Raw genomic sequence first — 18,702 nt, forward strand, 5'->3', positions numbered from 1 at the left:
CTACATCTTCCTCCACAACTCTCTTCTCCCTTCAAAATCCCTCTCTTCTTCCCAAAAACCTTTTTTTTCTTCTTAAAACCCTAGAATTTCACCCCTTTTTCGTTCTTTCCTTCTTCCCTTCTCCATTTCTTCTACTTTCCTCCATTCTAGGGCTATTCTCTCTTTTTACACCATTATTCTTCTCTATTTCCCTCTATTTCTCTCTAATTCTCTCTATTTCTCTGTATTTCTCACAATTTTTTTCATTTTAGGGCTCTCTTCTCTTCTTTATTTTTCTCTCCACTCACATCCTTCTCTCACCATTCCTCCTAGAACCAAAAATCTCAACATTGGAGGCTCCTCCCAAGCTGCAGATCCGGAATACGTTCCTGAAGAAGTTCCCGAGGAAGAAGGGCCTTCTCGGAAGAAGGCGAAGGCGAAGGCTGTGGCGGCCGAGGTTATGCCCAACTCATTTTTCACTGGGGATAAGGCCAAGAAACTCTGGGCCGACGTCGGCACTAGGGGCATCCTCACCGGCAGGTACATTGATCCCCCTATCCTTCAACATTTTGATTTACAGGCCAAATTTGATGCCCTCCATTGGACACCCATCCTTCACCTCAATGAACCAGTATACCCTCGATTGGTGCGTCTCTTCTACGCCAATCTCACAATTTCTCCTTCCTTCTTCAAAATTGAATCCAAAATCAAGAAAACAGTCATCAAACTCAACTATCACACTTTTGCCACTCTTCTTGGGATTACCTCTGATGGCCTCACACACTATTTCTGGCCGGAAGATGGGACACATTCACTTGATGATATCGATCATGACACGGTCTATGGTCGGATTACGCGGCGCTACCGCTCAAATATGCCCGTCCAATCCACCGACCTCATTCCGGTAGCACACATGCTTCACAATTTCATGTACCACATCTTCATCCCTCGTGCTGGGATGCGTGAAGCCCTCAGACCTTTAGAGGCCTATCTTATCTACAGCATCCTCGAGGGCCGCCAGCTTTATCTACCGTACATCATGTTCCGCTTCATGTTTCAGACCCCTGGCCGCTACCGCTCTTCGTTGCCCTATGGCATGGTCCTCACCCGTGTCTTCCGTCACTTTGGCATCACCTTGGATGGAGAACTGACCATGACTCCGACCCCCCGTTTGACGTTCAGACCTTTAACCGCATGGCTCTGAATCAAGCAGCAATTGAGGTTGATTCTGACGATGAAGGCGGCTACGAAGCCGAGGCCCAGGCTGCACCAGCACCCCAGCCACCACAGGATACCTCTCAGTTCTGCACTCGCCAGGATTTGGCTCACATGCAGGAGGCTATTGAGCGATCCATGGCCTCACAGTTCGCGCAGCTGTCTACCCATGTCGACTCTGAGATTTCTGCTCGCTTCCAGACCCTGACTACCCATGTTGATGACCAGTTGACCGCCTATTATCGCTACCTCTCCGGTGAGCAGTGGGGCCAGGCGCCAGACAGCTCTTCTCATCAGCCACCGCCTCCTCCGCCTCAGTAGATGGCTCGAGTTCTCTGATGTTGGCTCTTGTTTTTGCTCAGATTTCTATTTCTATTCGGCGTATCTATCTGTTCTATTTTGTATCGATAGTCTTTGGACTATACGTTGGTTGTATGGTTTTTTTTTGGGATGTATTAGGTTTATCTACATCTGTCACTATTATGATGTGTCATGAATGCTATGTACGCTGACTGATTGTATGCACTTTTCTGTATGCCATTTCACATCCTCTATATATATATATATATATATATATATATATATCTCTTTTGTTTTCTGTGCGGTGTGCTTTTATGTTCCATTCTTTTTGCTTGCATACATTGTATTATGCCTACTCTCTCTATAGCATTACACGTTACTTGTTCATTTGCTCTCACCTACGCTCACTCCTTTTGTTCCACCTTTTTGGTGATGACAAAAGGGGGAGAATATTTGAGCTCCCAATGCATATATTAAGGGAGAGCAAAGCATATATTAAGGGGGAGCAAAGCTCTATGCTTAAAATTTTGCAATCAAATTTTCATCCTTAAAGTAATGCCTTAAATGTTCAATTAAATCAAACTCTTAGGGGGAGCCCAAAGTGTTTTATTCATCCCTAAAGGGGGAGCTCCTACCCTAAAACAAATTATGTTTGTCATCATCAAAAAGGGGGAGATTGTTAGCCCAAGGGTTCAACAAGTACTCCTATTGAATTGTTTTGATGATTAACAAACTCAATTTGTTATAAAGGTTTTATACACTAATAATTTCCATTGGCAAAGTTATGATGTTCACAGTGTACCATCCTCAAGAGTGCATGACAAGGATCAACTCAAGCACAAGAATGGCAAATCAACTCAAGCACAAAAATGGCAAATCAACTCAAGCACAAAAATGACAAATCAACTTAAAAGTTCAAGCTTGGCTCAAGCATCAATGGAGTTGAGTGAAGACATGTCAAAGCCCCTACAAGGTGCCAACAAGATTGAAGACCAAGTAAATTTAGAATGTAAATGGTCCTTGATGTTTAGTTTAGGTCTATGGCACAAAGGAGAGTTAAAATCAACCCAGATAGAATTTAATGGGTTTGTGAATGTTCATAGTGGTGTCCCAACATTGTTGGACCCTCATGACATTCCATTTATCTTGAAAAATCAAAGTTCCAAAAGCCCAAACAAAAACAGCAAAAATATAAGGAAATTCTGTTGTTTGTAGGCTTCTCGGAACTCCGAGAATATTCTCGGAGCTCCGAGAATTGTTCCATGTTCAAAAATTATGTCGCTCGGAGCTCCGAGCCCGGAGTCCGAGACGACCGTTGGGGAGCGAAACTTTGTGTTTTCTTTGCCCTCCCTATATATATGAACCTAGGGACTCTTGGGCTTTAGACCTAAGGATTTTACAAAGATTTCAAGATCACTAAAAGCCATTTATTCTCCTTCTCTTGAAGATCTTCACTCTCCATCTCTCTCTTGTGCCATTTACCTTAGATTATTCTTGAGAGACCTTAGGACCTTCATTTGTTCATCTTGTTCTTGTGAGAGTGAGTGAGCTTACCTTTTCATTTCATCTTCTTTGTATTTGGCACAAAAGGCGCCGTAGAAGACCCTTGGAGCGTGGAGCTCGATTTGTACAAGGCGGAAGGAACGCCGTATTTAAGTTCCTTGGAGAAGATAGTGGAATCCTCAAGGAGAGTAACTTGAGAAGAGTGGAGTAGGTCTTGAGCTAAGACCGAACCACTATAAAAATCTTTGTGTCAAAGCTTCTTTGCCTCTTCACCTCTTCTTGTGTGGTAAGTTTTCACCATTGCTTTGAATACTATTTTTGATTTCCTATTAAATCTAAAACTAGTGCAATCTAAGTTTTCAAAATTCTTAAAATTTGAAAAGAAACCCAATTCACCCCCTCTTGGGTTGCTAAGTGGAATTTCATCTCTCTAAGTCCGTATAAATACGGTATTTCATTCTCTCCGATGCCATACAACTATGGTCCCTTATTCTCTTTGACCATCATACAAATAAGATGTCTCATTTCCATGAACTATGTATAAATACGGTATTTCATTCTCTCTGAGTCCATTCGAAAATGGTCTCCTATTCTCTTTGAGCATCATACAAATGTGAAGTCTCATTTCCATGAACTCCGTATAAATACGGTATTTCATTCTCTCCGAGTCCATACAACATGGTCCCTTATTCTCTTTGAGCATCATATAAATATGATGTCTCATTTTCTTGGAATCCGTATAAATACGATATTTCATTCTCTTCGAATCCATACAATTATGGTCTCTTATGCTCTTTAAACAACATACAAATATGATGTCTCATTTCCTTGGAATTCGTAAAAATATGATATTTCATTTTATCTGAGTCCATCAAAAAATGTTCTCTTAAATTCTCTTTGAACATCATACAAATATAATACTCATTTCCTTGGAATCCGTAAAAATACGATATTTCATTCTCTTCGAATCCATACAATTATGGTCTCTTATTCTCTTTGAACCTCATACAAATATGATGTCTCTTATTCTATTTGAACCTCATACAAATATGATGTCTCATTTCTTTGGAATCCGTAAAAATACGGTATTTCATTTTATCCGAGTCCATCAAAAAATGGTCTCTTAAATTATTTTTGAGCATCATACAAATATGATGTCTCATTTCCTTAGAATCCATATAAATACGATTTTTCATTCTCTTCGAGTACATACAATTATGGTCTCTTATTCTCTTTGAACATCATACAATTATGGTCTCTTATACTCTTTGAGCATCATATAAATATGATGTCTCATCTCCTTGAAATCTATAAAAATACGGTATATCATTCTATCTGAGTCCATTCAAAAATGGTCTCTTAATTCTCTTTGAACATTATACAAATATGATGTCTCATCTTCTTCGAATCAGAAAAATTATGGTATTTCATTATATCTGAGCTCATTTAAAAATTGTCTTTTGTTCATCTTTGGGATCTATATAAATATGATGTCTCATTTCCTTTGGGAACTGTACAAATATAGTATCTCATCCTTTCTGAGTCCATTTAAATATGGTCTCTTGTTCCTCTTTGGGATCCATATGATGTCTCATTTCCTTTGAATCTGTATAAATACGACATTTCATTCTCTATGAGTCCATTCGAAAATGATCTATTTATTATTTTCCTTTGGCATGTACAATTACAGTGCCTCATTTCTGTTGAGCCTATTTGAAAGCGGTATCCATTCGAAAATGATCTCTCATTTTCTCATTGCCCGTTTGAAAATGGCGCTGCCTCATAATTATCTTTCATTCTGAGTTGCGTAATTTTTGCGAATCAGATGGGATCCATTTCTCCATTATTCTGAACCACCAAGTCACGGTGTTTAGAGTAAATGATCTTTTTAATTCTAGGACCTCATCTAGGGTCTTGCATTAGGAAGCATTTAGGTTGCATTGTGAGTAGTGAATATTTTTGTTGATCAAAGCTACGCAAAATGGTTCTGTCACTTTTGCTTTGGTATTTGATGACTACATCATCTCTACCAAAGAGAGGCATCTGTAGACACCCCATTTTGCTACACTTTAAAAAGTAAAAGATTTGGTAGTTTGTCAAGTCTCGAGTCCGTATTCCATCTAGGATTAGGCATCTGTGCATTTTAGGGTAGATTTCACCTTGTTGAAGGAATTTTAAAGTTGATTCGCGATCCTAAAGGTCTCTATAGGGTTCCTTTGGCCTCCGGAAGATGTAAAATCAAGTTTCCAATCGAGTGGGAAAAGCTGTTATTTTTGGGATTTTTAGGGTTTCCTTCATTTTGACCCATTTTTGCACTACAGGGGTATTTTGGTTATTTCCGATGTGTCCCATTTGACCCCCGAGTTGTGTCTGAGAAATCTTGAGCGATTCCATAAATTTTGGAAAAGCTGCTAAAAAAAGAATTTCTCAGGGGTTTGACTTTAATTGAAAATTTTACGAAACGAGGGCGTTTCGGGCATTTCCAGGGGATCCCATCTGACCCTGTTCAATTTCCCTTATCGAATGGAGCCAACTTAAAAATGTTTCTATTTTCGAAGTTTGACCGCGAAGACTTTCAATATTTAACAATTTCCCGTTAAAGGCGATCCAATTTGAGGGTATTTTGGTCACTTTTGGGGTGCGAATTGGTCAAAAAGGTCATTTTGGTCTAAAAAATCATTTTTGCTAAAGGGTATGGTTCAACCACATGCTAAGGGTGTACCATAGAGGCTAAATGGGTTGGGTTCATATATAAAATGTTGAATTTAGAAAGATTTTATTGAATTTTTACGGAAAAAACCCGAAACCCGTGTGAAATGGCCCATAGGGCTAAAGCCCCAAGAATGGAGCCCATGTGGGTCGACCACCATGGTGGGCGCCCCACATGGCTAACCCACATGAGTTGGATGCCCCACCTAGATGAAGTCATGGTGGTGACATCATATTTGAAATAAAAATAAATAAAAAGAATAAAAAGAAAAGAAAGAAAGAAGGAAAAGAGGAATGGTTGCTTACAAGGGGTTTTCCAAAGAAGCAATGTGGAATAGGAATAGCATGTCTTGTTTCACAAGAAATTAAGATTGGAATCAAATCCAATTTGGAAACAAGAAAGAAAGAAAGCAAGAGGGAAAAATTGGAAACAAGCCAAAAATGGGAGCTCACACATTGGAAACTACTATTTTTCTCTTACCCCTAGCTTTTTGTGTAAAAATCAAAGCAAAGAATCCTAGGAAGGATCCAAAAAAATCCAAATTCGTCATTTTTCTCTCTCCTCCCAAGAAAAAAAAGAAAGTAAAAGACCTCCTCTCTCTTGAAGTGTGTTCATCTCTCTCTCAAGGGTTATTCACAAAAAAGATTCTTGAATTTCCTTTTCTTCTTCAACAAATCACACATCAAGGATCTTTGGGGTGCTCTTTGGGTCTTCTTCATCATACCAAAGGTTTGGACAAAGTGAATATCTCGGATTACGAACCCATGAGACATGGATCGCGATCGACGGTAAGAATTTCCCTTCTTTGCGAATTAGAAAAGCATGCTAGGGTTTTATTTTTTTGAAACATCAAATCTATGAGTTTTCTTTTAAAATTCCAGTATGTTATAACATAGATTATAGGCTCTTAAAATCTAAAATTTCGCCCAAAAATTAATTTTCCTCCATATAAATCTTGAATTTCTTTTTTTTCTTTTCAATATGGATTTAAATGGAATTTCCAAAGCATGTGTTTGACAAAAGCATCTTTTTCAACAAATGAATATTTTTTAGGATTCTAAAAATTCTAAAACTAATGGAAATCATGATCTTTGACCATGGTTTGACTTCCTCGGTTTCCGTTCTATTTTTCAAAAGTTAACCCAACAAAGGGTTATTTCTCGAAGAATAAAATGTAAAACGGGTCCAATCAAGTCCAAAATTCATGAAACTTTGTTTCCAAACCGAATTTTGTATTTTCAGATTACCCTAATATTTTCAGAATTGTTTGATATTTTTTAATTGGATTATAAAGTATTTTAAATTTCGGCCGTTTTTAATAAATATCAAAAGGTTTTAAAAATTGATGAAATTTTTCAGAATTAAAGCTCAATAAAAAATTGAATTTTCCATTGAAACAAAGTTTGAAAAAAGTATGGTTTTTACGGTTTTCCAATCGCCTCCCCATTTTACGCTTCGTAATTCTTTTCATATTAAATTAATAAATTTTAGAATATTTCTTTACAAACCGGTAACTTAGGTTACTGGAATGTTAAAGAAAAATTTTCAATTGATTTGGAAAAAGTTTGATAAGGTTTTACAATTTATTTTAATAAATGGGTTTTAATTCCTATGAAACAAATTTATCTCTTTTACTTAAAAATCAATTTTAGAGAAGATTTTTAAGTTTTGGATTTTGTAATTTTGGGAAAAAATCATATAATCTATTTTATATCTAGTGGAATTTTTACATGATTTTAGGATACCATTTAGTCTACCTTTTAATTAATTCATTGATTTTATCCGAATTTAGAGAAGATTTTTAAGTTTTGGATTTTGTAATTTTGGGAAAAAAATCATATAATCTATTTTATATCTAGTGGAATTTTTACATGATTTTAGGATACCATTTAGTCTACCTTTTAATTAATTCATTGATTTTATCCGAATTTTGTGTGAATTTTAATTGGCATCAAATCCTAATAAAAACCTGTGAAACTTTTACAGTGGTCTAATACTATTAATTTATCTATACTGTAAACGTTGTACTTGATTTGAGATTAGTATGCTATGAGTTGATTTGTTAATTTGCAATCATACCTAAATTTTGGAAATTCGAAAATTGATATAAAAACTTCTTCAAAATTCCTGAAACTCTTCAAATAGTCTAAACGCATTCATATCTTGTCACTAGAAAAGTTTCAATAAATTTGGAGTTCGATTGCTTAGGGTTACTGTCTAATCCTAGTAATCTGGTCTTAATGTAACTAAATCACAATTTAATGGCAAATCAACACAAAAGTCAGTAAAAATCTCCAAAAAAAAAGTCTTAACTTTTCTTCATGAATTCAATCCCTAACTTGTTTGAAACAGAAACCTTAAGGTTCAGAGATCTCCCATGTAAATTCACTATATCGTGATAGTTTACTGCCGAGATCGCAACCGTAATCGTATACTAATTGCGATCGATCCTGCATAATTGAAGTGCGTAAATTATAGTATGTTATTGGCTCCGAAGTCCACTGTCTACGGAAATCCTCAGAAACATGTCAGGCAATAAGATACTATAACTTACGTGCTAAATTATACAAGGGTTGAGAGCACGATTCCCATCCATGGTTGTGATTCGAGGCCGAAACTGGCAAACCATAGAACCTTTGGTATCCCTTAGATATTTAGGAATCGAAAATCTTTAAAAATAAAAAATCAGTCAATCTAAATATCAGTAATATCAACAAATTGAATTAACTTAATCAAAGTCTTAGGAGTCGTTGGATTGCGGTCTCCTATCGTATGAACCTTTTAGGGTCCCCTTAGGAACACTTACATCACATTGTGTCCTAGGTTTTTGGGAGTCCTAAAGTTAGGAGTCCAGCCTCATCACGGCCATTTGTTAGGGATAGCAACCGTTTCATAGATCTAGTTACACTAGTCACTCAATTTTCCCCTAGGACAAACCTAGTTACCTAAGGGGCGACTTTTACTTAGATAGGACCATATAGCATCTTAGATGAAGTCTTAGGATAATAAAATCTTCAACTTGAACTAAATAATTTCTCTTAAACTGTTAAAACAGCCAATCCAGTCTAGATCGATGTCCTAGATGAGTTAGGCATAAGTAGCTTAGTTCAGGTGCACTGAATTACGTCGACTCTGATCCCAATGAGGCTTAGGTACGTAGGCAGCTTCGATGCTTGATGTCATACCAATCACGAGTTGACCCACACACAAATGGTGGGGATTTTGTATATTAGTTTTTTTTATAAATTCTTAATTAAAATATATAGGATTTCCTCAAATTAGCATTTTAGGAGAATATTCACATAGATTGAATCCAAACAAATTAAGAAGATCAAGATACACATTAGGGAATACATTGAAATTAGATCTTAGGATGCATGCAATGTAGTTCGCACATTAATATAGAGTTAAATGAGCCATTTAAAAGAAATTCAAGAGAGTTAACTTTTGAAATTGAAGACCAGATTATCGGGGAAGAATGATGCATGTAGTTGTAACTCCCCATACCTTCCATTCTCGTAATGAGGTAACGAATCTAGATTTCTGGTCATTTATCGGTCCTAGATCTCTCATCTAGGTGGTGACTCTGTCATTCTCTTTTGCGTGGAATCCGGATTGCTTTAGTGATCCCAAGTTCACGGAAAAGACGAATTAAATCAATAACAAAAAGCACACGCCAACCGCGTGGGTACGAGAGACTAAGAGAGAGAGGGAGGCGGGTCGCGTCGCCCCTCTCGCGGGATCGGGTCCCACAGGTAGCCCTTTCAAACCAAAGTAAAATCCATTTCTGCACGGTATCTAATCTGAGCTAACTCGTTACGACGCGTTAACTCTCTAGGGTCGGTCCGTCTGTACACGGTAACCCTTTCAAATTAGAATAAACCCGTTTCCGCACGGTATCTAATCTGAGTTAACCCGTTACGATGCGTTAACTCTCTAGGGTTAGTCTGTCTGTACACGATAACCCTTTCAACCCAAACCAGAACAAACCGTTGGAACACGGTATCTAATCTTAGTTAACCCGTTATGACGCATTAACTCTCCAGGGTCACTCCGTCTGAACATGGTAACCCTTCAAGACCAGAACAAACCTTAAGAACACGGTGTCTAATCTTAGTTAACCCGTTATGATGCATTAATTCTCTAGGGTAAGTCCGTCTGTACACTGCAGCCCTTTCAAACCAGAATAAAACTGTCAGAACACGGTATCTAATCTGAGTTAACCCGTTATGACGCGTTAACTCTCCAGGGTAAGTCCGTTTGTACACGGTAACCCTTTCAAATAAACCGTCAGAATACGATATCTAATCAGAGTTAACCCGTTATGATGCATTAACTCTCCAAGGTCAGTCCGTCTGAACACGGTAACCCTTTCAAACCGGAATAAACCCATTTCCACTTTGTATCTAATCGGAGTTAACCCGTTACGATGTGTTAACTCTCCAGGGTCAGTCCGTCTGAACACAGTAACTCTTTCAACCAAAACAAAAAACTGTCAGAACACGGTATCCAATCTGAACAAATCTGTTCTAACGCGTTAGCTCTTCCGGGTCAACCAATTATCACACGATAACCCTTTCAAGCCAAGTGTCAACCCGTTTTCACACGATATCCAATCTGAGCAAACCCGTTCTGACACGTTAGCTCTCCCGGGTCAACCTGTTATCATGCAGTAGCCCTCCAAACCAGTGTAGACCCATTTCTACATGGTATCCAATCTGGGCCAACCTGTTATAACACGGTAACTCTCTAGGAAGCGTTTGTTGTTTTTACACAAACCACTCCCCAAACCACAATTGTTTCATTCCCCTGTAGTGATCCTGGAAATGAAATCAAAGCCCGAGTAAATCTGTTCTTACACGGTAACTCATCACAATCAGACATTGTTTAAAACACAGTGTCATATCGAAATCATGTGAACGATCCGTCATATCAATCAGCATGTGTCACTTCGACATATCTGCTAGCAGTATTCACTGGATGTCAAAATGACATCCCCCAAGGTACCTCCCCCAGTCAGGTGTCCTTAACCTTACTTCAGATGTCCCTCCCGGCTGTTAGTAATGACGTCCATTCCAGGGCTAGTTCTAATGGTCCTATTTTCAAAACCCCAAAAACCATCGGTGAGATGTTTCCACGCAATGACCTGACAGCAAGATTCCTCGGAGAAGGTTGCACGCCCAAGGACCCGATGAGAATCTTGCAAGCTTATTATTAGTCTCCATTGAAAAAATTTTGTTTTCTCCTTACTTTGGCATTCAGGTGCCTTGCACCCTCTACGAAAGAGGGGCATCTGTAGACACCAAATTTTGTCAAGGAAGTATTAGTGATAGGTGACGCGAGGAAGAACTTTATGATGAGTTCCAGTGCACCAGTTGTGTTTGTCTCAATCTCTCTTTAGGCTAACAAACAATTTCTGAAAGCTATTTTAAACCACTCAAAAGCCTGTTTTCACACAGCACCCGCCTTACGGCATAAACCGGCAAGCCCGTCTGCACATGGCACTCCAACCGACAGGTCAACCTAGGGTCCAAAACTCACTTTTAGCACCAAAAGGACACCCAATCTCCTTAAAACACCTGATGTTTGGTTCATTAGAAAGTTGAAAATGCAAGGGTGGGCCCAATTGGCAACCTAAAAGGAGATTAGGTTGATACAAATAAAATTTTACCTTTTGAAATTTTAACCTAAAATATTTAGGCTCTCCAAAGAAGGATTAAGAGATCAAGGAATAAAACAATTTAAGCAATTGAGTTAAATCTAAAGTGCAATGCAAATATAAAGCAAGAGACAAGAAAGAGTGCACCCGAGATTTAAAGTGGTTCGGTCCTCAAACACACGAGGCCTACTCCACTCCACCAACCAAACCCGTTGATGGCTTCACTATATGATCTTCTTAACCACGGCGAAGATCGGTGCCGATTACAATCGCTTTAACCTTGGTGGCAATCCTCACCACAGAGAGAGGGCTCCGCTTCTCCGAACACTTGCCCTTGGGATGGCTCCGCGTCCCTTCGCACTCGCCCAAATACAATCAAAGAAAATAGAAAATACAACTTCCCTCTTCAAGGGTAGATAGCTCTCAAGCTCACACAAATTCCACTCTTTAAAATGATATACAAATTCAAGCCTAGGTCTAATCCCTCTAGATATCCCAAATTGAGGCACAAAGGTGATTACCACTCTCTAATGTGTTTGGAACATGTTTAGTAATGAGAGAGATGTGTTCTAAGGCATAGAGAACACACATATATAGGGAAAACCCAAATATGGCCGTTACAGGGGCATTGTCGTAATTCTGGCAAAATCCCCAACGGTCACAAAATTGTTCCCGACATAGTGGTCTCGGAGTTCCGAGAAAAAATCTCGGAGTTCCGGGAATTCAAACAGAACTTGAAAAAATGTCTACTGGACCATTTCTCGGAGTTCCAAGAAGCCTTTGTTGAGCAAATTTTCATTTCTGTTTTGGGCTTCCAATTCTCAACCAAGATGAGATTGTTATTCAATTAAGGTCAGTTGTTTGGTGACTCCTTTATGCCTCTAGTTGGGGTACCTAATAGGGATTAGATTTACAATCTAACACAAGACTTAAGCCTACAAATCTTCTACTTTTGAAGCACATCTTCAAGTCTTGAACTCTTGCATGGATCACCTCCATTTCTTTGGCTTTTCAAGATCTCTCCTTGAATGCTCCAAGCCTTCATCGTCCTTTGGCTTCAAATGGTGTGCAAGGATGTACAAGCCACGATCCATGCCGTTTTCCTTGATCTAAGTGTTTGAAATGCTTGAATCTTCATTACATGCACTTAATCATCAAACACGTTAGAAATACAACACAATTCAACTTGTGTTTGGAATCATCAAAACATAGAAGATTGCCAAGGTGAAAGCCATTGGGCTTACAAAAGCCTAGAACACAAGGAATCCAACGGACCTGGACCGCGTGCGAATCGGAGTCCAATCGAAAGAGATATGGACGACCGAATGCATTAATAAGCAACAAAACCACCGCCGCCTGAAAGCCTGTTTTAACACGGAAAACATCTATTTCATTGAACCAGAAGCCTAGTCACTCAGCACCCGACATTTACGACATTTGTAGGTAAGCCCGTCTGCACACGGCATTTCCAATCGGCAGGTTAACTTTGGATCTGAAACTATCTTTTCGCAAACAAAGGACACTCGGTTTCCCGAAAGCACCGGATTTCTTATCCATTGGAAATCCCTAAACACAAGAAATCCAACGGACCTGACCGCATGCGTATCGGAGTCCAGTTGGAGGAGATATGGATAATCGAATGTACCGATAAAAGATGAAAACACTACGAAACAAAACGGAGAAGAGATGAACTATCGCAGGAACCGGGGACGACATCATCCACTTTTATGGGGATGATGTCATCCCAGAATTCGTCCCTGGTTCGAACTAGATATTCTTTACCGCTCCCTATAAATAGGGGAGGGGGATAAGAGTTTTTTATCCCTCTTCTCTCTCTCTCTCTCTCTCTCTCGCCCTCTGGTGTATACACCTTGTTTCGGTGTATTTCTACCCCTTTTGAGTGAGATTCGAACCCCAAACCCCTATAAAATATCAGACAGAAACCCTATTCAGCTTGCTTTTAGAAGAGAGAAAGTAGAGAAACACTAGGTAGCTCTTTTCGGACGTCGGCACTCCGCCAAATTTTTGAAAGTTCAGAACGTCTTTTCGTTTTCACGCCATTGTTCTGTCAAATTTCGCAGAACTACGAGCTACTTTTTCATAGTAGCGTCGTTTTTCTGCCAAAATCTCGACAAACTCAGAGGCTGTTTTGGCTATATAGTGTCGTTATGCCGCCGATTTCTCCACAGCCTCGGAGGCTCCCCTTTCAGCACCGCGCGGTAGCGCTGCCGAATTTCAAACTACCCAACGCCCTATTTTCAATATAGCACCATGGTTCTGCCGAAATTTCAACAATCTCTATAGCCTCCCCACTCAAAACAAGCGCAGTTACGCTGTTCAACTCTCTAGTTGTAAGAATAAACCCTAAAAAATGTAAGTAACAGAAAGATGTAATCCATTTACTTTCCCGTTGTGTATTTATGAAACTGGTAGGGTGGGTTTCATCATTTGTAATGTCAAGCCCTTCTACCTACCTTTTACTAATTCTAACACTTTACAGCTTTATGCACAGTAAGGTACAAGGTTGAGGTGTCAAAGAGACTTGTTCCGCTACAACCGAGCGCTCGAGACATTATTCCCTCCGACTTGCTTTTATTTTCTGCAATTTACAGCTTTATGCACAGAAAGGTACGAGGTTCAGGTGTCAAAGAGACTTGTTCCCCTACGGCCGAGCGCTTGAGACATTATTCCCTCCGACTTGCTTTTACTTTCTGCAATTTACAGCTTTCTACACAGTAAAGTATGAGGTGGTGACATCATAAGATGTCGGGTGCACAAATTGCCCCCTAAACTTCTGTTATAAATTCCTCTGCCTTACTTTTACTTTTTATACAGTCATTTTCCATTTGATTTAACTTAAACTGCATCGTGAGTAAGTTGCAAATTCTCTAAGAGAGTCGTGTACAACTTACAATACAGGTCAGGTTAACTATCACTTATTTTCGATTTCTTTTATAAATTTACCTCATTTACGTGCGGAATTAAGTACAATCTAACAAGGGAAATAAAAAATCAACTTATTTTATTTCAAATTCTTCCAAAATGCCAATCTAAGTTAGGAGACTGGATTAATTCGGGCAAGAGGGGTGCCTAACACCTTCCCCAATTGTAACCACAACCCTTACCCAGATATCTGTAAGGACCATGCCTTAATCAAACAGAGTAAAATATAAGGTTCTAGGCCCAGAGCAAAGGAACCCCTGATTACTATTCTTCCAATGAAATTTGAGTTGTTACTCATTTCCTTGGAAGAATAGACATGGGTCCTACGCCCGAACCTAGGTGGCGACTCTGAATTCTCTCTATCTCGCGAAGTTAGGACGACGATTCCGAGTTTGCAAGATATGCAGATCCAATAACACCCCCCCTGAAAACCCGATTGTGGTGATCCCCTATCGTCCTGCGCAAACACGAAAAAGAACCGGCTCCCACACCCTCTTACATGACTTGATACACAAGGAAGTAGAGGTATACGTTGATGATATAATTGTCAGAGCCAAAGATAGAGCAGACCATATTCAAACTCTAAGAAGATTCTTCGAAAGGATCACAAAATACAAGCTCCAGCTTAATCCAAACAAGTGTGTTTTCGGGCTTGTTTCTGGAAAATTGCTTGGTTTCTTGGTCAATCACAGAGGAATCGAGGTAGACCCTGCCAAAGTCAAGGCAATTCAGGAGATGCCATCTCCGCAAACAGAAAAAGAAATTAGAGGATTCTTGGAAAAAGTTCAGTACTTAAGTCGTTTCATCACTCAGCTTACCAGTACGTGCGAGCCGATTTTCAAACTTCTGAAGAAAAATGCTTCCAAGCAGTGGAGCCCTGAATGTTAGCTAGCTTTCTAGAAAACCAAAGAATGTTTGTCATCACCACCAGTTCTATCAACAGCAGTCGCCGGACAACCATTCCTTCTGTATCTTCCAACCACAGACACGTCTCTCGGATGTATGTTGGCGTAAGAAGATCTAAAATCAAGAAAAGAAATGCCAGTTTATTATCTCAGCAAGAAAAATGTTGGAATATGAACTGAATTACATTCAGTTGGATAAAACATGTCTAGCGTTAGTGTGGGCCACCAAAAGGCCCAGGCACTATTTGCTATCACAAAGGATCTTCCTCGTATCTCGTATGGATCCGATAAAGTATCTGTTCGAGAAACCAGCCTTGATTGACAGAACTGCTCGTTGGTTTTTGTTGTTATTAGAGTCCGACATCACTTATGTCACCCAAAAGTCTGTCAAAGGCAAAATCATTGCGGAACAGTTAGCTGATGCACCTACTGAAGATACAGAGCTGAACCGTGAATTTCTAGATGAAGGGATCATGGCGATCAAAGATGCACCTAGTAACACTACATGGACTATGTACTTTGACGGAGCATCAAACTCGAGAAGTAGAGGAATTGGCATTGTTCTTGTCTCACCTCAGGATGAGCACATACCAATTTCTATCAAATTAGAATTTGACTGCACCAACGAAATAAGGTCTTTGTAACTAAGAGGGGCGTTGATTGGTTTTATAAAAAATTTATCCCTTTTTTAAATCAAAATTTTAACCTAATTCAATTTTTTTTCACTTGCTTAATTTTTGGTTAGTTCAAATAATATCAAAGTAAAAGGAAATGCCAAACCAAAAACAAAGATGAGAGTGCAAGAATAAGAGAAGAACATACCGATGTATAGTGGTCGGGCAAAGCCCTACTTCACTCTTCTTGAGATCGTCCTCAAGGATTTCCACTATTTGAGAACACCACGATGCCCGGCTCCGAGGCGATTACAATCCCAAGGGTATTAAATGAGGATGCCTTACAACCTTTACACCGACTCTCCTTCTTCGCCGAGTTCTAAGCGCTTTTCCCTAGGGTATTAAGAATAGGATGCCCTAGCCACCTTTACAATGAATGAGAAAAAAAGATTGCTTTACCTCTCTTGAAGGCTTGATGCACAATGATTGCTCCTTGAATATTCTCCATAAAAGATTGCAAATAAAAGCCCTAAATTCAAACTCTAAAGATTTCCAAGTGCAAGGCAAGTTTTGAGGAGAAAAATTAATGTTTAAGCCAAAAGGGTTTGCAAGTGTTTTGAATGCTTAGAATGGTTGGTGAATCATTCAAGAGAGTTAAATGAACCTCTTGAATGTCTATTTATAAGCCCTTAATAAGATATGACCGTTTGTGGGTGGAGGTAACAAAAACACCCCAAAAAGCAACTAGCCATTAGAATTAAAACGGCTATTTTTTTGCTGTTACGATGTTCTCTGAGTTCTGAGAAAATGACCAAAATATTGCATAATACTCCCTGGACCATTTCTCGGAGTTCCAAGAAAATTGAGTATAAATTATACTTCCCAGAACATTTCTCGGCGTTCTGTGGGATTCCTCGGAGTTCCGAGCTCAGAGCTCCGAGAAAACTCTCGGAGTTCCGAGAAGCCTACTTTCAGCAGTTTTTCTTATTTTTTGTTGCTGATTAATTTTGGGCTTTTGGAACTCAATTTTAACAAGATAAATGGAATGTCATGAGGATCCAAATATGTTGATCCACCTCACGAACCTTCACTTAACCATTTAAGTTCTTAATACGGGGAGTGTTAGTCATTTTGAAAAACATATTTAGAAAAACTTGCCTTGACTTAGGAATCCAAAGAGAAAGTATGAACAACAAGTCTAAGTATAGCTACATTTCTCTTTGGTCTTGGTCTTCATAGATCTTCCATTGTGTGCTTGCTTTACTTGAGTGTGTTGGGGTGAGCTCCACATTGAATGTTCTTCCAAGGTAAGTTGGCCCATGTGATCTCTAGCTCCTTTGACTTCTGTGTGGTACATCTTCAAGCACGACCAAGTGGTGTGATAGTTTCTTTCATGATTAACCTGTCTTAATACAACACTTCAAGGCAAATTGATTAGTATTCAAAAACATAATTAATTTAGTTTGAGAATCATCAAAACAAGGTAAGAGGATGAACCCTTGGGCTTACAACCAACAATATGGCTGAGTAAGAGCTTGCAGAGCCAGTCTAGAAGCAGCCCTGTAATTAGAGGTACAAGACCTCGATGTGTATGGAGACTCTCTGTTAATCATTTGTCAAACAAATGAAAAATGGCTCACCAAAGAAGATAGGTTGATTCTGTGTCATACCTACCTTACGAGCCTAACAAAGTGTTTCCACAACATCAGCTTCACTTACGTCTCCATATTGAGAAACAGATTCTCTTATGCCTTGGCCACTCTTGCATCCATGGTCAATATCCCAGTAGGGGTTAAGGTTCGTCCTTTAGCAATAAAGCGACACGTCATGCCAGCACAAGTACACATGGTTCAGATAGCAGCAAGATGTCCAGATGGGAACCTTAGTATTTCGATATCAAAAAGCTTATTTCCTGCAGGGGACATCCCCCAGAGGCCTCTTGGAAGGAGAAAAGAGCACTACATAAATTGGCATCCAGGTATGTCATTTGTGGAGGAGACCCCTACCGCAGATCGTTTGACGGAGTCCAGCTCCTTTGTGTCGATGAAGACAGAGCCACAAAAATCTTAGAAGATGTCCACTTAGGTGTCTGTGGTCCTCATATCAACGGAAAGATGTTAGCTCAGAAGATCCTTCGTCTTGGTTACTTCTGGACAACCCTTGAAGCAAACTGTTTTGTTTTTGTCAAGACATGTCACTTATGTCAAATACATGTACCACCTTCAGAGCTTCATTCGCTCACATCTCCATGGACTTTCTCAGTTTGGGGTATTGACATCATTAGCAAGATCTCTCCTAAGTCCTCCAGTGGGCATAAGTACATACTTGTTCCGATTCATTACTTCACCAAATGGATCGAAGTACAGTCATACTCTTCAATATCATCGGCATCAGTTGCCAAGTTTATCAAGGCCAACATCCTCTATAGATATGGAATCTCTCACGAGTTGATATCAGACAATGGTTCCCACTTCAAGAAAGAAGTAGCCTTTTTGTGTGAAGAATTCAGAATTAAGCATTACAAGTCGTCTCCGTACCGGCCTCAGACTAATAGAGCTGTCGAAGAAGCTAACAAGAATATCAAGACTATTCTTCAAAAAATGACTCGATCCTAGAGGGATTGGTCAAACAAACTTTCGTTCTCACTTTGAGCATACAGAACGTCTGTCTGCACATCTACAGGAGCTGCTCCGTACTCACTCACATATGGCATGGAAGCTGTCCTACCCATCGAGTTGAAAATCCCGTCACTCAGAATCCTGATAGAAAGCAATCTGCTAGAATCTGAATGGGCCCACATTCGTTATCAAGAGTTGTGCATGTTGGATGAGAAAAGGTTGAAAGCAACGTTCCATGTACAAGGCTTTCAGCGCA

General features: G+C 39.4%; 1 protein-coding gene across 1 annotated transcript; it reads left to right on the forward strand.

Annotated features, from left to right (window-relative positions):
• Positions 1–1,173: 1,173 nt before the first annotated feature.
• LOC143850369 (uncharacterized) lies at positions 1,174–18,443 on the forward strand. The gene is made up of 4 exons (XM_077359627.1): positions 1,174–1,280; positions 15,002–15,129; positions 15,569–15,848; positions 17,747–18,443. Exons 1-4 carry the CDS (start codon positions 1,174–1,176, stop codon positions 18,441–18,443), a joined length of 1,212 nt encoding a protein of 403 aa, XP_077215742.1.
• The last annotated feature ends 259 nt before the right edge of the window (positions 18,444–18,702 follow it).

Source organism: Tasmannia lanceolata, unplaced genomic scaffold (genome assembly GCF_043159265.1).
Source record: "Tasmannia lanceolata isolate RefF3 unplaced genomic scaffold, GAP_Taslan_0.1 ptg000018l, whole genome shotgun sequence".
Classification (NCBI taxonomy): domain Eukaryota; kingdom Viridiplantae; phylum Streptophyta; class Magnoliopsida; order Canellales; family Winteraceae; genus Tasmannia; species Tasmannia lanceolata.